The 23,169-nt window shown below is 42.8% G+C and overlaps 1 protein-coding gene and 1 non-coding gene across 3 annotated transcripts; both read right to left on the bottom strand.

The window, feature by feature from the left end:
- Window positions 1-1,885: 1,885 nt before the first annotated feature.
- On the bottom strand, window positions 1,886-10,279 carry LOC109754037 (uncharacterized). 2 transcript variants are annotated; one of them, XM_020312969.3, is made up of 7 exons: window positions 10,152-10,279; window positions 7,978-8,092; window positions 3,515-3,635; window positions 3,220-3,279; window positions 2,849-3,128; window positions 2,427-2,744; window positions 1,886-2,360 (listed from the first exon to the last, which is right to left on the bottom strand). In XM_020312969.3, exons 1-7 carry the CDS (start codon window positions 10,192-10,194, stop codon window positions 2,182-2,184), a joined length of 1,116 nt encoding a protein of 371 aa, XP_020168558.2. In that variant the 5' UTR covers window positions 10,195-10,279; the 3' UTR covers window positions 1,886-2,181. The 2 variants fall into 2 exon arrangements, with proteins under 2 accessions (XP_020168558.2, XP_040247667.1); XM_040391733.2 differs by lacking the exon at window positions 3,220-3,279.
- A 9,186-nt stretch (window positions 10,280-19,465) lies between these two features.
- Window positions 19,466-19,537, bottom strand: TRNAP-CGG (transfer RNA proline (anticodon CGG)). The gene has a single exon. It is a non-coding gene; the product is annotated as a tRNA-Pro (tRNA).
- Window positions 19,538-23,169: the final 3,632 nt, after the last annotated feature.

The raw sequence follows: 23,169 nt of genomic DNA, 5'->3' as shown, positions 1-23,169 counted from the left end.
CACCTTCTATCCTCTCCCACCACCTGCCACAGATCCCCTTCCCCTCTCTGCCGTCTCCTCTCGGCCGCCGCACCCCCCGTTTCCCAACGCACCGGAATCACCGGATTCGCGGTCGAGGAGTACCTGGTCGACACCTGCGGCCTCACCCCAGCACAGGCGCTGAAGGCCTCCACGAAGCTCTCCCACCTCAGATCCCCCACCAAGCCAGACGCCGTCCTCGCCTTCCTCGCCGGCCTCGGACTCTCCACCGCAGACGTCGCCGCCGCCGTCGCCAGGGACCCGCAGCTCCTCTGCGCCGGCGTGAAGAGGACCCTGTCCCCCATCGTAGCCGGGCTCACCGGCCTCGGTCTGTCGCATTCCGAGATCGCGCGCCTCCTCTCGCTCTCCTTCCGCTGCAAATCCGTCGTCTCCAACGTGCACTACTACCTGCGCCTCTTCGGATCCTCCGACAAGTTCCTCCAAGCGTTCAAGCGTAACAACCGTCTCCTCTCGCACAGCCTCGAGAGGGTCGTCAAGCCAAATGTGGCGTTACTGCAGGAGTGCACGCTAGGTGCTTGCGATATTGCCAAGGTGTGTGCCACTGTACCAAGGATGCTCACCGCCAGCGCGGAACAAATACGGGCGGCGGCGGCGAAGGTCTTGGTGTGCCCCGTGGCTCCGTGATGTTCAGGAAAACTCTGCTGTGTGTTGAATTGCTCGGCGAGGAGAAGATTGCCGCCAAAGTGAAGTACTTGAAGAGCACCTTGGGCTGGTCGGATGCTGAGGTGGGCATTGCCTTGTCCAAGGATCCGTCTGTGCTGAGGAGGTCAAAGAACATGCTGCAGCGCAGATCCGAGTTCCTTCTCTCTGAGTTGGGGTTGGAGCCGGCCTACATTGCTCATCGACCGGCAATCCTCACTTACAGCCTGGAGGGCCGGCCCAGACCCCGCTACTATGTCGTGAAATTTCTTAAGGAAAATGGGTTGCTAGCACACAGCCATAGCTACTATACAGCACTGCTGCGGACTGAGAAGGTATTTATGGAGAAATGTGTTTGCACGAATTGCGATGCGCAGAATGGATGGCTAGATAGAGAGGGCCGGGGTGCAGCTGTTCTATTTTATATTTTCGGTAGATGTTGCATGTCCTCGGAAGCCTGATCACAGAGGATAGTCGCGCCAGTCGTTCGCCGGTCCACAACAGAGAATTCTTTTTCAATTTTTCCTGGCCTGTTATTTTCTCAAGTTAGTAAGGGAAAAACTTGGCTATGACCCAAATCAAAGGCAGACAAAAAGGGACACACTCATATATGTTGCGTCACAACATGAATGGGAGAAAAACTCGACTGTTACCCACATGAAAAACAACTAGCTTTCAAGTCTTTGCATTGTGATCCTAGACAACACCCCACATCTACTTGTGTTTCCTGGTATTGCAATCTACTTGCTGGGGTGTGCCTTGTCATGGACTCCCATGTTATATCATTATTCTTTTCCCCACTTACTTGTATGTTTTTTTGGTTCTGTATCCTCATAATTGGGTCAATTTGTTTAGGTTTTCGATCGGCTTTTCCTTGTAAACTAGCTCATGGTTTTTGACCCAATTTCCCTCATGACCTGGTTCAATTTCTTTTGAACTCAGATCAATATTTACTTATTTAGATGCGGACCCCCCTCCCCCTCCTCCCCCCCCAGCCAAGCTTATTGGGTAAATGGCTAGCATATCCTAGGGGAATTTCTCTGGAAGTCGACAACAAGGGAGGTGCTTGATAAAAAATTTAGTACAAAGAACAAACCCACTAGTAAGACGATGAGACTACAGGACTTGTTCCATCGCAATATCTACCCTACGGAATAGTTTACTAGACATACACTTTTAGCTATTCAGAAGAAAAACTTCGTATGACTATCCAGAAAAATACATAATAACCTCATTAATCACCAATTCTGAAGATACAAGTACCAATGCGGGTTGGAACATACTAGTGCTGGCAAACATCCTATCAGGAGACTAATGAAATGTCATATGCATCATTGTACACATCAGGAATTATGTTCTATGGATATTGGGAGTAATTGGCCCAATCGGAAATATAAACAAGAATCCATGTCCTGGTGTCTTCCTTGTACTTCTGAATACAACAATATAAGACAAATCATTCATAATGTTTCTTGGGACAAGGTTGCAATTTCATCAATGAATTTAGTTGGGAGGCATGCTACCCGACCCATTTTCGAATCTAGAGTAATATGTGGAGCTAGAGCCAGAGAAGCCTTCTGATCTTTCAAAACCAGGAAGATTATTCCCGGACCTTGCGCACGACATTCTATGCCACAAATGACCAGGAGCAGAGCCGCTAGGTGGCCTCATGTGTTGTGAACCTGCAATAACATAGTCAGTTTCAAGCCATTCACTAAACATCCAATGTTGTTGGTCAGGAGAAATACCGTTGTTGTTTCCATGATCTGTTAATGGCTTGAAGTATTCTAGTGCGAAATTGGGAGCGCAGTGGGTAATGAAGCCTTGACCTCTTGCACAAGGAGGAAGCTGATGAAAGACGCCTTGACATTCTGGGGCATGAGGATGTAACCCTTGACCTGATAGTCCAATAGGAGGATGCCGAGCATGGAAGTCGTGACCTAGTAGTCCAGGAGGAGGATACGGATAATATGAGCCTTGCTCTGCTAGTACCAGGGGAGGACGACGAAAGTATAGGCCATGATCTACTGGTGCACAAAGAGGATGAACAGGGTATGATTGCTTATCTGAAAGAAGAGAAGGATGATGTCCATGATCAGTAAGTACTAGAGGAGGACATCGAGAGAATAAGACTTCCATGCATGTGGATTAATAGATAATACAAGCTTACCATATATCACTTCTTGTGCTTCCACATGAGTGCCCCCGATTTCTTGTATTTTCTCAATACTTACCTCTCCCTCACTTGTGTTTACTGGTGGTTTTCGGTCCCTTACAACAAAACCGATTAATGAGTCTTGGTTTCTATCGATTGTTGACGCGCCTTTCCAGAAACCATATTTTGCAAGGACCGTTATTATGTCCTTGTGTCCAGGACATACATAAATATATGAACCATCTTCTGTTGTTGCTAAACCAATTCTTTTGTTCACTTTTAACATATTTGCAACCTGCATCAGTGTCATAAATAGCTTAAGCGTAATATTCTGAATGTCCATACCTTCTAAAGACTAGAAATAAAAAATCAAGTGTCAATTTTACCTGCTTCATTCCCTCTAAGCCATTTTTCGAAGATTCAACATTCAACAACAGGGAAATCACCTAATAGGATATTGGTTGCAAGTAAAAATCAGTTTTGGTTTATTTCTGTGATATTTCAGTAACTATTAAAACTTATGATGAAAGCAAACTAACGCTAGAAAACACATAGTTATCTAGGTATATCAAATACAATTTCAAACTCATTTCAGCACAAAAGTAAATAATCCTAAAACAGGAGAATGTCAAATCATAAGAACAAGGATGATTCATCTATAATGTAAGAAAATGATCTTACCATTACTGAGCGGTTTTGAGAGTGACGAAGATCCTTGAGGAATTTTTTAAAAACCCCCCATTTCACTCTTCCTTTGATTTCTATGGTTTGCGGCCAAACAATATCTTGAATTTTTTCCCCACTGCAAAGAGAACACATGGAAATCTATAATCAGAAACAACATGATTCGAACATCCACCATTTACAACAACTAAATATATTTTTTTCAATCTAAGAAACAAATATAATCCTACTTTATGATTACAGTGTAAAAAATAAATATATTATGTGCATCACATTATCATTAAATCTGGTCAATTCAAGGCATGCATGTGTTGTCATGCAAAGAAAAATCATATTAATTCTAACTTGTAAAAAGCAATCAAAGCACCATATAAAAAGAATAGAATCATATGTAGTGGAGATGTTGCAACAATGAAATGTTTCAATCCCGAATTAATTAACATGTTAATACCCTCTATAATCCATACAATAATATGATGAAATACTCATTTTGTTGGAGTTTGACTTGTTTTGACTTAATTGGCCTCTCGTTATCAAATTCTTTTTGGGCAATATGCCCCACTAATTAGTACCAATAGAAAATGTATGTGCCCTCCCTGTACTATTATGAAAATTGATGCCTAAAGGACCAAGACCATCTCACGTCCTACAATTTAACTTCAAGGCTTCAACACCTATTATGCAAGGAAATGGGGATTTGAGTGGATTGAGTAGAAAAACAGTTACATAACTTTGAAACATGGTGCAAACTTCTACCAATCAACATCTTAGTAAGGATATATGTTGGGTTGGGTGTATGTGTGGGGTGTGCGTATGGGTTTGGCCCAAAGGCCCACCCTTGTGAATATCTACTCATACTTGTAGGTTATAGTTAAAGAGCAAGAGTGTTACATATTTATCCCCAAGAGACAACATGGTATGACACCCAGGTTACAACTAAAGACATTGCTAGCGGCGAGAGGAAAGGTGGTGCTCGTGGCTATGGGTGAAGATAGGTTTTGTCGCTAGTGGATCTCTTGGAGTGAGGAGAAAATCGCATGGGAGAAGCTGCAGCAGAGCCGTAGCCTTTAGCAGATAGCAAATGGTCTAGAGCAGGGGGGAGAACCGTTGGTGGTGGTGGACCAGAGCAGAGAGAAGAGGTGCCTGCAGCCAGGAGCGTGGGGCAGCGCAGCAAATCGGCATTGAAGCTTGTGGCATGCAACCTTGTGGCTCGTGCAGGAACTGTAGGTCATGGGTGCTGGGGGTAGTAGCAGGAGGCGTACATGTGGCTGCTCAAAATCAAAAGCTCATCCGAGATGACGGCCAATAGTGCGTGCAAGTAGAAGGACCTGCAGGTCCGCGGTGTTGGTCCGTGGTGGTGAAAGGAGAGATTGGTGAGGTCTGTACGGCTACTATCACTTGGAGGTAGCGGTGTTGGTGTAGTGAGTACTGTAGCAAGAAGCAGAGAAGATGTTGTTGCCTAAATTTGTTTGTGGGCTGCCGATGCTGCTGTCTTAGAGTGGAGAGAAGGAGATGTTTTTTTGCTGGTTGCGGAAAGAAGGCAAAGCAGAACATCTTGTAGGAGGTGTGGCTGGTGTTTTGACAGGTAACAGTGTGATGGATTTAGGGCCTTGGTGCCCTAGTTGCATTGAACCTGGTTCTGGTTGTTGATTGTTGTTGCTCAAGTAAGCTAAAACTTAATACCCGATAGAGCAGAAGAGAGGAGGCATAGTCGCTTGCTCTTGGTGCTTTCTAGTTACACTGAACCATGGGGGAAAATCAACGCATTGAGAAGCTACTTCAAAAACACACACAAAAACTCAGAGAATCTCCAACAATGGCCCTATAATAGGGCACAGAAAAGCAGTTGGAGTAAAATTTGGGACACCAAAAAGTGAATTTTAGGGCACCAGAAAATGCTCATCAACTATAGAAGCCCTAAAATTGGTGCCCCAAAAATACCGTGGATGTCGTTTCGTGCTTGTCCTATTTTAGGGCACTTGTTGGAGCAACGTTTTTGGCATAAAGTGATGTAAAACATCCATTTTATTGTGGTCCCACGTGGTCCCCCGTTTGGAGCAAATTTTGCGGCAGCAGCCGAAGTGTTTTATATTTGCAGCATATGGCCGCTCGCCGCCCTCGTTGTAGGGCAAGGATTCGCCGGTAGTGTCATAGAAAGGTTAGTGCCTCTGCGCATACTATTGCATGTGTTGCCTAGCCAGGACGCTGTTGGAGGTGTAGAGGAGGCTCTATGCGGGAGGAATCGAGTAGGGTTTTGCCGGAATCAACAATCCAGTCGTGGTGGAGTCACTGGAAGGAGGTGAAGGAGACGGGTAGGGTACTTGCAAGCCTCACATCATGGAAGGGGTGCACAGCGAGCGCGCTGATGATGTGCTGACATAGTTCCACATCGGGGCACCGACGGGCACCATCGTCTCGCTCTGATCGCTTGCTGCGATTGTGCCCTGTTAAGAAGAAGGAGGTTGCAGGCCGCCATCACTCCCGTGGCACGAGCCTCTCGCCGTGGAGGTCAAGGTGGATAGAGACGATGACAAGGTGGAATGGTGGAGTTCATTGATAATTTTTAAATTTCAGGATTTTCTTTTCATCTATCATTGATGATTTTAAAATTATATATAAAGTTCACGATCGGCTCTTGATCCATCCTACATGTGCTTGAGTAAGCATGATGCGGTATGTTTTATTCTCCAGATCTGATAGTTGATTAGGAATAGGAAGGGGCCCCTAAAGAATGACGAGACACTCTTTCAGAGGTGGTGTCAATGGCATTCAATTTATGAGTTATGAATTCTCTCTTCAGAAACAAAGAAACAAAGCCATCCAGCGGATACATGCAACAAGCATTAGTAAATTCATTGTGGACCAATTGGTAGAAGGGATCACTGTAAGTGGCACAACATACAAGTTCATGCTTATAATTCAAACATTTTTTAAATGGCTGCATACCTTTGTGCATATATGACTAAATGGCATATTGCTTCTTCAGTCTCATTTGAGTATATAAGGCGTGCATGCAATTTTAATAAGACTCTCTTTTTTGCTCTCATTTATTTATTGTCTTTTGTGACTGGATATTTTTTTCACTCATACCTAAGACACTAATAGAAGGAAGCCATGTCAATTTAGAAGCAACTATTGTGGCTAATTGTTCAACCAGAATTTTTTTTGCTTAGTGCTGCATGATATTTAAGCTACTATTGTAACAAACTGAAAGATGTTTCAAACATTCTCTTTCACTGGTGCGGTTCAATGAAAGGTGAGCTATGCAGTGGCCGAGATCATCTTCTTGGGATTGACCACCTTCAGACATATTTGTGATAGGGTGGACACCAGGATCACTATCAGTGAGGGTGAAAAGGAGGATAAGCAGTGGCACGCATGGGGCGCCATATTGAAATAGAGGATCTAGACCTGTGTGAGTATTGAGGCATGCTTACTGGGCTAGGGGCATGTGATTTTTTCTCCCATTGCAAAGCACAAGAATGTTGCTAGTAGAATTAAATCATATAAGCTTGGGAAATCAAGTCATAGATTGCCTAACTAAGGGCTTAGGACTCGAGGAATATAATTTAGCTTGTAACAAGATGGTAATGATAGATATTTATCACCCATCTGAGGGGGGGTGTTGGTTTTTTTGGGGAAATTGAGGGGGGGGGGGGGTTGATTCTATGTGTGGGGTGTGTGTACGGGTTTCGACCAAATTAAAGGCTTACTCTTATGTATACACTCATACTTGCAGGCTGTAGCTAGAGATCAAGTGTGTTTCCAGACCCCCCCCCCCCAATAGACAACAACACTTTACTGTGAAAAATGTCATCTGAGTTACACAATCCATGATGTTCGAATTAATTTGGTTGTAAATCATATTATATGTGTGTATGTATTCTAATAGCTCGAACTATTTCAAGTAATTCAAAGCAACATGGAAAATGGGATATCTAAGGAAAATGGTGCCTAAGGAAAAAAAAATCCCTATTTAAACATCACATTACTGGTTTTTCACCGAGGAATTTTGAGGAAACATTGATTAAGACCATTTTTATATGACATATCACGTATTGTACATGAACTAATTGTTCTAAAAAGCATCATCACTTTAATACGACTTGCAGCTAATAATAGGCCATCTCCAAAGAAGACCGGAACTAGAAGCCATGTAGTAATAAATTCAAAAGTTTAAAATTGGTTGACACAAACTTAATGTTCATCGTGGTTCAAATATCACTTTATCAGCCGAAATTGACATTTGTCCTAACTCATCAAAATAAACCTACATTAGTGCAAAACACCAATTTGGTAAGCCAAAACACCAACCATTTTTAGATGTATAGGGTTGTCTGTTATCATAACAAAATCTACTACTTCTCTAAAGACACAACAATGAAAACATTATACTAAATCAATAATAAGAATGATGTCAAAAGATATCATTTGAAAGCATAACCAAGGTACTTGTTTACCTTCTAAAAAAGGCGAGAACAGGCACCGTGGTAGTCTTAAGTCTGATCACACCACCCCCCAGACTTGTACAGGCAAACGGAGATACGGAACCAATGACAAACTGCATATCATCATCTGAAAAATGAGATGACAGTGCATTAGAAATATAATGTGTTGTTTAACATCCATGTAAATCATGTTACCTTATATATGTAATCCTCCTGCAACATTCTATTTTGCAGATACTTGTACATGCCTTACTTACCTATACAACTTCCCAGAGAAGCATCTGTGAGCTGATGTTGTGTTCCAGGCTACATATTTTCTGATATTTTATTTTACTACCAGAGATACAAGTTAAAGGTGGAGAAGAATCTGTGCGGGGGCCTCAAGTTCTACGATGAATTTGTTTGTGGGAGAGAGCACTATGCCTTCAGTGGTAAGAATAAATGATTGTGCCTTTCATAAAAAAAAGCATGCTAAGAGAAATAGGAGCGGGCTCCTCCAAATGGTATACACGCTATAGCACGCTATTTACAAAGAGTGAATTGCAGAAAACCACCATATTGGCGTCTAGGTTTGCAGAAAACACCGGTTTATGAATTTCTGCCAGAAACCACTGATTCTCGGCCTAATCTTTTGCAAAAAACAATAGTTGGCGGGTTTGGCTCATTTGATGATGATTATGACATATGGAGCTCACCCTTTACTTATGTCGGTAAGAGTACACAATAAACAACGCTAAAGGGGTCTTTTTGGAAAAAACACCACCCCTCTCGAAATTTTTTGCCTTAAAAGCGTTAACCACCTAGACCAGCGCCGACCGGCCCCAAGTCGTGCGACCCTGCCGCCCGTGCCGGCCCGGGCGTGAGTAGCAGCGGCCGCGCCTCCCCTTCTCCATCTTCCCTCTTCTTGCTTGCCTCGAGCTGGCGGCGCGCATCTCGGTCGGCCGGCCGCGCCTCCACTTCTCCTCCTCCCTCCTCTCTCTCTTTCCCGAGCCGGCCTTGCGTAGCAGGGGCGAACTTGGGGCCGGCGATGGCCGTGCCTCCCCTTCTCCATCCTCCCTCCTCGCGGTTCCCTCGTGCCCATCCCATCCCGTGTCATGGCGGCCACGTGAGCAGACCTCACCGGCGTCAAGAACAACGTGCTGGTCATGGCGGATCCTAACCGCGCGACCATGGATCCACCGTGGCCCCGCGCGTCCTGGATCCGGTGACCTTTGGCACTAGAGGCGCTGGATCTGATGAACTTTGCGGCTAGACGGTGTGCGGCTTCCTCTGGTGGTTCGACCATAGGATGAGGATGATGGTCTGATGACTGAGGACGAGGACGACGGACCTTTCGCGCCCGTAGGCTGACGGACGAGGCGCAGCCCACCGGCCCGGCCAGCTCCGCCGCCGGCTGCCACAACAGCCGCGTGCCTGTGCCTGTGCCCTCCACTCCTGTTCCCGGCGACGAGAACCATTGCCGTCGTGCTGCTTCTCTAATCGGTTGCTTCGGCAGCCCAAATCTATTTGTGGAGCTGATTGCTTTTTATTTATTGACTGAAGGGTGTCTCTCTAAAATTTCAGGGACTATTTTGTAAATCTAGAAAATCCCTCATCTAACAATGTCCAACATTGTCTACTGTGAACTGTTACGCCACATCATCAAATGTGGGATCCACATGTCATAATCACGGTTAAAATGCTCGAAGCGACTGATCAATGTTTTTTTGGCAAAAGATTAGGCTAAGAATGAGCGATTTTTGTCACAAATCCGTAAAGTGGTGTTTTCTGCAAACCTAGGTGTCAATGTGGTGGTTTTCTTCAATTCACTCTATTTACAAATGTGTTTTAAAAGAATGCCAGGTATGGCCTAAAATTAAAGGACTTTAGCAACAATAAAGGATATAGTTCAATAATAAAGTACTAAAAAAGCTTTAATGTAGCCTAACATCAACAGCCCATGAGGCAACAACATAGCAAAAATATACTAATTTAGAATCAAGTGTCACCAGGATTTCCATTCCTAAAGAATAACCTCTCCTTGCCGTCCATGGAAGTACTCCATGTAGATTGTTATTTATCAAAGTGACAATCAATCGGGTGCTAGGAGTTAAGATGGATAACTTGCAACACAGTCGGAAACTAACATCTAGCAAACATCATTACCCAACACATACATCACGAATCTGCGAGACCAAAGAACTTGCCTGGTGCCTCGCTTGTCGGTGCCACAACGGGTTGCGGCATCATGCCGCCGTGAACGGGGGAAGACCGGCGGAGAACAGGGGAAGACCAATGAGGAATAGAAGAAGAGGGGCTTAGCACGAGGAAGAAGCCGCCGCCGCCGCCGTGCAGGAGCGCTTGGTCGGGTGGAGGATTGGGTATTATACCTATTTGGGCTAGGTCAGGCTTGTGCCTTGGGCTAATGGGCTGCCCAAAAAAACAACGCGCTACAAGCTATGCCGTGCGAAACTTTAGTGTGGGCTCTCCGTGTAAGCTATAGCGCCCTATTAGCGAAGAACCGACACGCTATTTTTTCGTTGAAAAAGCCATGATCATCAAGTCTCAAAGATGGAAACAGTGTGTGGTATTTAGTGCTTCAAAAGCACAAAAAATGCATTAACTATTTGTGTTGGATATGAAAATAGTCGAGAAAATATTGTAATCTATAATTGATATTTATGGGATTATAAGTTGTGGTTGACATTAGCATTGTCACTGTTATTCGGATAGAGGGATCGGTGCCAAACTACTATAAAACAAGGAAGCCAAGGATTGAAGGTAATTAATGTTGTCGCTTTCCAGTTACTTATGTATGTTTGTGCTTTTCATTGTATTCTGATATGTTTGAGCCTATCAATAGCTCTACTTGGCTATTTAGTACAAGAAGATGTAAAAGGAGTACTACTACCATATAATGTTGCAATCTTTTCAAATATATAACCACGAAAGGGGAAAGGCAGACCGCACACTCGATAAAATTAAAATTAATACATAGCAACCTGCCAATTCTAAATTATAAGGTTGCTAGCCAACTTAGCTCCAGGAGGCTCCCTCGATTTTCTGCCTTCTCAGCCATCGGATGGTGGTCAAAACGGTCTTCTCTGTGTTCTGGGGCATTGGATCTTTGTGTCTAGTTTTCACCTCGCGGTAGTTTCGGAGGGTCATTGACCTGTGGGCTCAGCCTCCCCCGTGATTTGTTGGGTCGGTCATTTTGGGGTGCGCGAGCACCCTCTCCTTATGTGTCTCGTGCACGTCGCGCGATTCGCTCGCTTGGCGCTATGTTTTCTATTCCCTCGTCGCGCTTGTTAATTAGATATAGGAAAGAGAGAGATGAACTCATGCGTACCCACACAACACACACTCATACACCCCGCCCACTATGACAGGTGGGCCGCATTGGCTTCTGATCCAACAGTTCAGTGGATGGGCTTATTTTTGTTTTCGTCTATTGTCTGTGGTTGTACAGAGGAGACAAGATGGGCTCACGCGTACGCACCCGCCCCGTGCATACACACCCGCCCCGCATACTGTGACTGGTAGGCTGCGTTGGCTTCTGGTCCCACACGTTAATGTGTGGGACTATTTCATTCTGGTTTCGGCGCAGATATCAGAAAGAGGGAGAGGCGACGGCGTGGGCGGCTTGTCCCTTCCTTCCGCGCCTTCTGCCCCACTAAGAACGTGCTCGCAGAAAGGAGAGTGAAGTCTGCATTAAACCTTGAATTCATAGGCCTCGTCGGAATTCAACCTCAACCTTGAGATCCCTCAAATTGATACCCTGTATTCCGTAATCCCAGTCTTATTTTGACCAGTTTAGTCCAGTTTGGCGCGTTGGAATAATGAGAATCCTGGCCGGGATCACTGTATACTCTTGCTGGCGATAGGGGTCCACACGTCATATTCTTCTCTCCCTCGAGCTCTAACTTTGCTTCGGCACGCTCCACCGTCGTGCATGTGTTGCATAAGACCATTCGGTGCGTGCGACCCCGGAACTCATCACAGACGAACCCAAATATGAAAATTGAAACGAAACTTGACTAGTAAGGAGCAACGAGCAGAAAAAACCAATGAACTAATCACACTATGGGAATACATGTCGGTGGTGACCAGGAAGATTGTTCAAGGAACATGCCTCCGCCAACCGCTGCGGCGTCCGCAGCACCATCTCCACGAACTGCGGATGAGGACGAGCACGTGGGCACGGGCGACCGGCGACCGGAGCACGTCCTCCCGCGGCGCCGACTCCCTACAACCCCACGCTCGCGCATGTCTGCCTCGATCGAACCTGTCCGGCAGTGGCATCGGGTCATACCACCCAGAGGAACTGCACGCCGCTGCCGGCGATGACCCACGTCATGCCCGCGCCGACTTGCACGCCAGACCACCAAGGTCACGTACGCCACCGATACCGTAGGCTGCATCCAGTCACTCCAAGTTGCTTCGCGATCTCGGGGAGATGAAGTTGCCTTCGGCGCCACACTGCCACCACTGACGCTGTATAATTTAAAAAAATATTTATATATAAAAAATTCGTGAATTCAAAAATGTTGATGGATTTGAAAAAAGTTCTCAAACTTAAAAAAAAGTTCACGAATTTGAAAAAAAAGTTGAACGTTTGAAAAGAAGTTCATCAGTTTTTTAAAAGTTCTTTGAATTTGAAAAATAGTTCATCAAAATTTGAAAAAAGTTCACCGAATTTGAAAAAAATTCATCAAATTTTATAAAAGTTCATCGAATTTGAAAAAAGTTGACCTATTCCTAAAAAAAGTTCATCGACTTTGAAAAAAGTTCACCGATTTTGAAAAAGACTTAACTGAATTTGAAAAATTAATTCGTCAAATTTGAAAAAAGTTCATTGATTTTGAAAAAAGTTCATCGAATTTGAAAAAAGTTCATCAAAATTAAGAAAAAGTTCATTGGTTTTGCTAAAAGGTTCACAAAAAATTTCAAATTTTCATTGAACCAGGAAGAAGGAAAAAAAAAGGAAACTAGATGGATGAAAAGGTAGAGAAAGATGTACGTAGCCAGCGGGTGTGCGATGTTTGCGAATAACCCATAAACGGGCGGGATTGAGAGGTCAGGGTTTGATTCCGACGAAGTATATGAATTCAAGGTTTATAATAGACTTCACTCCACAAAGGATGAGCCGGTCCCGAGCTCCTTCCTCCAATCCATTGAACTAGCTCTCTTCCTGCTCCTTCCCCTCCTCCTTCTCATCCCATCCTATGTATTTATAATTTGTTTGTGTAATTATACTCCATGGTGCTTGCACGCCCATGGACCTGGAAGTAGATATTTTAGTGCTTTTCCTATTCCATTATCTGCTCTTTTTTCCTGCTAAGGGTACTGTTTTTCTGCGTGGGGGATTAGGCTGCTTATACAGATTAAGAGTCCTGCTCTAAGATATACTGTGCTAAAGAACTAATTATTTTGTACTCTACCGCTCTGCAGATGTTGAGGCGTGACCTGGAATGGTTGGTTATGGGACTTTTGGTGGCAGTACATTCTTTGTGCCCTTGCCAGGAATATCTGGCGTGTATCATGACAAAAACAACTTTTTAGGTAAATATTACTCTCTCTGGCTCAAAGAGCACTTAGATTTTATAAATTGATTGCTTATATTATTGTCCAAAGCTCAGAAACACCATGCTCGATTGGTGGACTGCCGCTTGAGAACAAGCTTATTACTAACTCTGGCTGTGTGCATTGTTTTTCTATGGAATTTTTTTATATGTAGTCTGATTTATTCCTTTTTTATGTTGCTTGGTACTGTATGAGCATAACCTGGCACACTAATCTATCTTATTGTTAGAGTTTCTTTATGGATGGATTTGCTTGAGTTACTGGAATATAACTGCTACATTCACTGCACTGTGTTTACATTCACACTGATCGGTAGCTGCAACTTAAGATTTACTCCCTCCGGCCCACAGAACAAGACATTTTTGCAAGCTATGTTAGCTTGCAAAAACATCTTATATTATGAAATGGAGGGAGTAATTGGCCAAGATAATTCTGAGGACCTAGCGAAGGATGCAGTTTTTATTATTGTGCTAAAAATGCTGGTGCCATGCAAATTAGGCCAACGCCGCGGTCTTGAACTCAATTGATCTTTGCTGGCCTTACTCCCATCTACTTCTAAAATTAACTTTAATGATATTGATAGGTTAAGGGGTCATTCATCAGGAGAGGTGTTGGAGCGGAATCCCATGTGTAGCTACTGTTGCCCCATCAATTATGTAGTTGGCTCTTTCTGAACATTGTTTAGTTCCAACGAGGATCTATTAGTAGTGCCGAAACCATTTTAAAAACAACAACATTGATCAGTTTCTTAATTTTGTGTACTGTTTTCACTTTAGGACTAGAAAACTGAACTTTGACACAGTGACATACTTCACCAGCTTAAAGTTTCGGAAAGTAGTGTCTACTCTCGGGTGTACTACACCCGAGTTTGTCCAAAAATATGTGGCTACTCTCAAATGTTTGAGGTTCTTGCAAATTTCATCCAAAAGTAACATCCCTTGAGCTCTCACAAAAAAATAACAAAATCGCTGCTCAAAGTTTTGTGCACTGTTTGAGCAGCAATTTTTTTTTGTGGGAGCACCTCAGATGTTATTTATTTATTAAATTTTGCCAGAAGCTCTAACATTTGATAGAATTTGATGTCTTTGTATATAGTTTGATAGCGTTTTTTGAACTTTTGGGTAACTCGGGTGTAGTAAACCCGAGAGTAGAAAATCCACTCTCATTTCTTAAATATTCATACATTTGCATCTTTGTTTCACGTGCTCACTTCTACGTATAAGCAATTGCTTTAGTTTAGAGTCGCTTAACTCGGCCATGGTTGATTGGACATATAAATGAGTGTAAAATTGAGAGCATCCGCTGTTGAGAATTGTTAGCATCTACATTTTTAGTTGATTGAACAGACAAATGAGTGTAAAATTTATGAGCATGATAAGTGGTACATGTAAATTTGAAAAAAGTTGTATGATGTACTACTGATTAATATCTGAACATGCCACTCTGAATTCTGAAATGACCAGATATGATCTTTTGTTTGTCATGTATGTTGTTACTGAGTATTGTAATTAATCAGGTTGTAGTAATCTTACACTTTATATGGATGGTGTGCAAGTTAAAGGTCTGAAAATTATTGTGCTGAACTCTTATATGTGGGTCAGGTTATAAAGATTCCATGTTAATTTGCTTGGTTTATGTTCAGAAGGGACAGTACAATATTGTTTAAGTCAAGTATTTATATATTCTGATCACTGCTTTATTATTTATCAACCGAGGCATGATTGTTGTGTGCACTTCTTACTGAAGATGATCCTGGTGTTATTTGTTTGAGAAAAGAAAGAGATGGCCTTACCTCGATGTGCACTTATTAATTGAGTCGGGCTTTATATCATCATATCTGCACACACACAACTTTTTCTATAATTATTCACCGGTGTAGTCTCTTGTTATTAGATGATGAACTTATGTTATTATTCCAAGGATTTAAATCTATCCACCTTCTCATGGCCCACTACTCCAGTATATGTGTGTATTACACGTTAACACAGAGAATAGTATGATGGCCTTTTAACTGTTTAGTGAGCCTGTTATCAGTTAACCGACTGCTCCTCCTTCTGATTTATGGCAGGTCTTAATGGCGGCACTGGCTCTCTCATACTCGCCATCCTCACTGCATCTGTCACTTTCAGTGCCATCTCTGTTTCCCTCCCCTATGCCCCCAAGGCCAAGGTTTGCACCTTTGTCATTTCAGTTGTCTTTTGGATAGCTCCTTTTTTTCATTCTTGACAAAGTACAGATAATTTTATTTATTTGGATACGCTAGGTGCCTAGATGGTCGTTAACAAGCAGAAATCTCGATTTTTCAGGTACGCACATACAACAGGGGTTGCGATGAAAGATGTCTCTTTCCATCTAGCTCCTTTACTGGTTTGTACCAGGTGATGAAGATGGCATGCCTCTATTTGATTGACACAACTGGTTAATACCTAGAGCTGCAGTTTCGACATTGCATTTCAAAATTAAATGAGGAACCATTTTTTGTTTGCAATCTTGAGGTTTATAGTCTGAATCAAAACTTTAAAGCAAGAAGTAGGCTTATACTTGAGGTTTGTGTTTTTTTTTTAACTTTGAGGAGCAGAGGAGAACAAGTCCATGCTAGAACCAGCCAAGGCACCGTCACACTGATAGTCAAACCACCAAGGTTCCAAAATGAATCGTGTATTGACTTCTCCAATTTTTCATGTGCTTTGGCTACAACACTTAATTATCATGACGACCAGGAGTTGAGGGCCTTGTGCTTCGCATGGTGAAAGCAATCGAAAAAGATTGAGGTTGCTTGTTCCTAGGAGGTTACCATCAAGACACACGGGTAATCAATCACATGTTTTTTAAATGCGTCTTTAGAGAATAAGATGTCAGATTATGTTTCTTATAAATGTTTTACTTCCTTGGCAATAACTCATTCTGTTGTCTTTTGTATGTGATATAACTATATTCCATTGTTATCATCTTTTTTTATAGTTCCTCCAATGTGCCAACTATAGTTTTTTGGATGAACCAGCTATCCATGCTATCTTTGTAAGAAAATCAGAAGATTTTGAGCAATAGCATTTATATGACAATGATCATAGATCCTTTTACACAAGTATTGTCTTTCTTAACATGTGTAAAGTCGCTCAAGGTGATTGTGATGTCATTCAGATGTACGCAGGTTATCTGTGATCCAAAATGCCATGAAGATAATAAAATGATGTTACAAGCTACAGTTGATATTATATACTTATCTATAATTTAGTACCCCTAAAGTTATTGGAGAAATGCAACGCGTTTCAAGTAAGTCTGGGTCTAAACCTACAAGTGTGAATTGGTACTTGCCACTGCTTTTGTCGTGACGGCAGATATATAATGGTATTGATGTTAATAAATGTTGTTACAAGTACCATAGCCTAAGTGGCTGCTTAAATCTATCTGTACCAAGAAAGAAAAACCTTATAAAAACAGTAATGGTACTGATTTTGAAAGACAATTCTTTCTTATTTTTTCATATAAAATGGTTACAATTCATGCCATGTGTGCTTGCTGCAACCTAAAGTTAAAATTCAAATATTTCAAAGCACTCCTAGTTTTATATGGGACTCTGCGCCATTTGGCGCAATGAGTCATCTACCTGATTCAAATATTTATGTGCATATGTTAGTAAACAACAAGCCTCTATTCTTTTTTTCTATACAAAGGGGTTAGAATTGTTACTATACGGCTTGCCCACTGCTAATACATGGAATTTTTTTCAAAGCACACATGATGTTTGTGGGTCTCTGCGCCATTTGGCGCTATGGGTCAAGTATTTAACTAATAACAAGCTTTGAAATTTCAAGACAGAGAGTTTATATTGTAGCAGTACATTTCTATCTTGAAAGTTCTTTTAGAATTAATATTTCTCCATACTATGCATTTTATTCCTTAAGTGAAAATATCCATATGCATGTACAACATTACCGGGTTATGCTCAAGGTCAGAACTTCAAGTAAGTAGCACTAAATGATGTTTCATCAAAGTTAAAGAGAATTTTCATTATGTCCCATACGTTACATATATGTTTGGTTGCATGCTATTTATACTACATGAGCTAATTTCTGTTCAGGTACAAATAGTATAGATCAGTATATATAAACATTATAAAAGGTGGATTATACTAACCTCGGCAGTACACTAAACAGGAAACAGAAAAGATATATTTATAGTTGCAAAATAATTGTACTTCCTAATTGATGAATGGAAAATTGTTTCAAGTTTCAATCTTTCTATTTTATAGTTTGATTGTAAAATTAACTGTAACTGGGATGTCAAGATGTTACTACTCCCTCCGTTCCTAAATATAAGTCTTTGTAGAGATTCCACTAGATGGACTACATACGAAGCAAAATGAATGAATCTAAACTTAAAATGCATCTATATACATCCGTATGCGGTTTATAGTAAAATCTCTACAAAGACTTACATTTAGGAACGGAGGGAGTATTATTTTGTATTAGGATTTATAGAGCCTGAGCATGCGCATGCATCAGGTTTGAAGCATCCATCCGTCATAAATTTCAATTATTGTCCTTAAAAACCATGATCAAAAGACACATGTGACATCAATAAATCAATGTTTGAGTAAAATGCACAGAACCACCATATTGGTGTAACAATTAGCATAAAACCGCCAATTTACGATTCGTGAGATTTTGCACCGAACCGAATTTCTGACAGTGGCAAAAAACACTGAGCTACTTTCTGAACATGTTTTGACGTGGCTGATCCCTTGTGCGCCGACAATGGTGACGCCACAACGTTGACGGCCGTTCACTCCTTTGTCCAAAGTGATTGGGCCGAGCGCTCCCTTAGTCACTCCCCTCTCTCACTCTCCCTCTCCTCTCTCTCGCGTGGCATGACGGCGGCGGGTTTTGTCGAAGGCGGCTTTAGATCCATCGTCGAGGGTGTGATGAGGACAGAGCATGAAGCGTGGCTGGGCGGCATGGCAGGAGGCACCCATGGTGAGGAGGAAGATTGTCGTGGCAGCAGCATATTCCGTTCATCATAGCCATTGTCGGCGGCGCAAATGTCTCCCGCAGGGTGGTGGTCGAGTCACCCACTGCAAATTTTCCCCTAAGTGAGCTATATGCCTGAATCAATATCCATTTCGCTGCTGGAATTTTAGGGTTCTAGATTTGGAAACTAGGGTTTGCTGATTTAGGGTTGCACATGTTTTTGAAACTCGAATTAATTGAATGCTGCTATTTGACTGAATTAACTGAAGTGTTGAATTTAGGGTTGTGAATTAACTGAATGCTTATGTCTTGTTTGACTGAATTTTAGGGTTTTGAATTAACTGAATTGAATGTTCCTGTCCTGTTTGACTAAATTTTATGGTTGTGCAAATAGAGTTGCCTCGTTGTTCTAACTTTTATAGATAATACTCTCTCCATTCCAAATTACTTGTCAACACGTAATTTGGGACGCAGATTGTATTAGTTAATAAAAGCAACTCTGTCGCCTAGAGGAACGAACGGTAGTTTGGTTAGGATCGAGGCATGATGAAATCTTAGACCTCATCCTACGGGATTGTAATGTGACAATTATTTAATCAATACAATCTCTTTATCCCTGAAAAACACTAGCATATGCTCCAAAAACACCTCGGCTTCAGATAATTGTCAATAGGGAGGTTGGGGTGGGAAATTTGTGTTTAGCAGATTTATTTATTTGCTTTATTACGTTAATTTTTTTATTTGAGAAGATTTTGTTTTACTTTTTCAAGAAGGAACTTTTTAGGGCGAAGTAGTAGTGGGTCCGCGGTTGATTGATAATTAGGACAGTTAGCCCAACAGCCTATCAGTTTTTTTTTTTTTTTTTTTTTTGAGAAAGAACAGCCTATCTGTTTTTTTTAGGTGCTGTGCATGCGCTCCAGCGTCGTGGCTCCAGGGGCCCACGAGGAGGAAAAAGGACAAGGAAAAAAGGGGCGTTCCGAGAATCGAACTCGGGACCTCTCGCACCCGAAGCGAGAATCGTACCACTAGACCAAACGCCCTGTTTCATGACGAAATAATTCAGCGGCTCTATGTAAATATACTAGTTAACAACATCCTCTCTTTTTCAGTATTTAGAAGTTCTCGTCAAAACAGTGATGTTGAACTCATCAAACAGCTTGACCTGAAACTGATTCATCGTAAACAAGCAAAGTGCAAACTGATTTATGCCGAAAATCTGTACGTGCGTGTCTCAATAACTTGACTTCTTTTATTGTTGCGTTGTACACCACCCGATCGAAGCATTTTGTTCGTGCATGTTGCACCCCCTCAATTTTAGACATATTCGAGTTTTTTTTTCACTTTTATGCAGCTTTTCTATAATAGCCTGCTATGTAAATGTCCAAAATAAAAGAAGTGCATAAAGCTAGAAGATTCAAATCTTCACTCACAAATGTGGAGTCGCTAAGTAAAAAGTTGTTGGAGGTGGAACGGTTGGAGAGAGAGAGAGAGAGAGAGAGAGAGAGAGAGAGAGAGAGAGAGAGAGAGAGAGAGATGATTGGAGGAGGAATGGTTGGAGGGGGCGCGCGCGGCTTCCCCGCACTACTCCTCCTCGTGGCGCTTCCTCTTCCTCTACCTTGACGTGTTTTTCTTGCCACGGACCGGGTCACTTTCAGTCACACCGTCAGTTTCCTCCATTTTGCCTGACTATGGCTCTGAAGGTCATCCTTTTGTTGGATGCATGAACCATTACAAGCGCCTATGGTCAAGTAGTATGGTATCGGCCTCCCTGGATGCAGCTTCTTTGGGATTGGTGGTGGGCTGGATGTGGTTGTGACCGCAGGATCCATCAGAAATGCCGATGTCATTTCCGTGCAGTCCGCTAGTGTGTCTCTTCACATGCATGATTGTAGATGAGTTACGTGAATGGGGCTTGGGAGCTGGGATTGGCAGTTGCGGCAAAATTCTTAGACCGAATTTGGTGTCGTCTTTCCCTCGCCGGAAAGTTTGAAGATGATATCTAAACGTGCGAGCTTCACTCTGCCTTTGAACCAGCTTGTGGTCTTGGTGAAGGAGGCTGCTCATGTTGATCGCTCGTTGGCAATCTGATTGGTACTTGTGTGTTGCTTGATGATGTTCCTCCGGTGATGTGAAACAAATCTTGCTTGCTAGCATTTTGGGAGCTCATTGGTGAACCTATCTCAGTTGACGAAGAATCCCGGATTTGATCGCTTTAGGGTTGTTTTTTTCTTCTAGCCTATACATAGCTTTGGTCTTATATGACTTTGATATTTCCGGTGTGTTTTTTGTGTGCGTGTGTTTGGCTGTGTGCATCTTAGCTATGCAGAGGCCAGGTGTGTGCTCATAAATATATTTATATCTTCTCAATGTGTTATTTTGAGGCAATAAATTCACCCTTTGTCGAAAAAAATCTCTGTTGACGAAGAATCCTTGTCCAGATTGGGCCCAGTTCGTATTTGGTACTGTGCTCTGGATTGTGTGCGTGGACTCATTGAGGTGTTTCCTGATTCTAAAGCTTTTTGCATCAACATCTGCGTTGAAGGTTAGGCTACGAGTCAGGCTCCCAGCGTTGCTTTACCTGCGACTCATGAGGATCAGAACAATGGTGGAAGTATGGGTGGAGTGAGTCTTTGCCCGCCTTTATCCCAAAAAGAATGGGATGATCTTGGCCCTATTCTGAAACAACTCTATCCCGACCTTGCTCCTATGGGTGGTGGGGCTAAAGATGGGGCTGTTGAAGTGCGTTTCTGCTCCGGTGCTCCCCCCCCCCCCCCCCCCCCCCCCGGCTGAACGTGAGGTGGAAAAACACATCGATGGCCAGGATGAACCAAAAACGGTTCATAACGAGGGGCACGATCGTCTTTGTTGCCCCCACGTATAGCCGTCGAGGAGCCCTGGGAGGTCCGTACGGGCCCGGTTAGATCGTATGCCCGGCCGCATACGTATTTGTATATGGCGGCATTTCGTGCACGCGTGGAGCCGCCCGCGCGTGGGGCAGCACGTGTCACGGGTAGTTGCCAAAACTGTCCCATCATATAAATGTGGACGGTAACCACCTCCGGCCGCATCGCCCACCATTTCCCCCCGCCGCATCGTCTCCCTCTCTCCACTCCCCACTCCCCACTCCCTCTCCTCTCCAACCTCCTCGTCGCCCTCACCGCATCCTCTCCATCGCCATGGCGGACGCAAGAGGCGAGCGCCCCGATTGGGGCGCAGATCAGGTGGAGCAGGCGCGGCAGGTCGCTGCGGGCACCTTTGTGAGGGGACGTGCCGGCATCCAGCGCGGTGCTCCCCCCCCCCCCGCCGCAGATCTGGAGAAGGCGGGGGCGGGCTGCAGCGGCGCAGTCCAGCAAGATGCGCCTGCTCTGGCGATCTCCGGCGAGGCGCAGAAGGTGGAGGCGGGCTCTGGCGAGGCACACGAGGTGGAGAAGCTGGAGAAGGTGGAGGCCGGCTCTGGCGAGGAGCAGGCGGAGCAGAAGGTATCTGCTTATCACTTTAATTTGGTAGTTTTTAGATTGTAGGGTTTGTGGCCAGAAATTTCTTTGGTTAGATTTGTTGGATGTAGGGTTTTCTCTGTATTTGGGTTTTTCTGTATTTGATTCGTGCAAGAATGGTGGACCTCATATGATTATTAGATTAGGTTAGAAGTAGCCGGATTGAGGGATGGAGTTTTTTCAGATGCTTATTAGATTAGTAGTGGAATTTTTGCTTGTTAGATTTTAATTAGTATAAGGTTGAACACCTTATTTCAGATGTCGTTGCTTCAGAGATAAAGGCATCTTGTGGTTTTTTCAGATGCTTATTAGATTAGTAGTGGAATTTTGCCGTTGCTTCAGAGATATTTACAGCATTGAACATCCTCTGCAATGCCGTTGCTTTAGAGATAAAAGCATCTTGGGGTTTTTTCAGATGCTTATTAGATTAGTAGTGGAATTTTTGCTTGTTAGATTTTAATTAGTATGAGGTTGAATACCTTATTTAAGGGGGAATTTAAGGTCAGATAGACGTCATATTATTATTAGATCTGTAGTTCAATGCTGCAGACATATATGATTATTTGATTTGATATGTGGTTCAACGATACTGGATGGAAACATATTTGATTTGGAATGCATTAATTTTGATGTGCCAATGAATTGATTTAGATGATACAAGATTCATCTATAGTATAATTTGTTGTTGTTTAGGTAAGTAATGAAATTTTAGATGTTTGTTGGAGATGTATGCATTTATAGTTGAAGTTGTACCTAATTAACTACTGAATTATGTTAATATGTGTAGGAGCTTTGCTGCATTATACCAAAAACAGTAATTTGTGCATATTAAAATTTGTAGTTGGCTTCTGTAATTAGTAGCAATGGATGTAATTTTATATTTAGGGGGCTAAGAGATAACTCACTTTACAATTGCACAAGGGTGGCCTCAAAAACAGTAACATGGCCTTGAAATATTGTCCTTGCCCAAAATTTTATAAACCAAATGTTGTAGGCAGGCCTATTGTCCAGCCTCATAAAATTAACCTGGCTAGATGTTTTCCTCTTGTGCAAATAGTTATGATGAATTCCAAAAATATGCAGCTGCGATGTCACCATTGTATAACTATGAATTAAACATTCCAAGGCAGGATCCTAGCAACAAAATATACTTTATGTTTCCATTAAGTAGTGTGTGT

Source organism: Aegilops tauschii, chromosome 6 (genome assembly GCF_002575655.3).
Source record: "Aegilops tauschii subsp. strangulata cultivar AL8/78 chromosome 6, Aet v6.0, whole genome shotgun sequence".
NCBI classification, from domain to species: domain Eukaryota; kingdom Viridiplantae; phylum Streptophyta; class Magnoliopsida; order Poales; family Poaceae; genus Aegilops; species Aegilops tauschii.
Note: the sequence above shows the minus strand (reverse complement) of the source record. Positions and strands in the feature narration are given on the sequence as shown.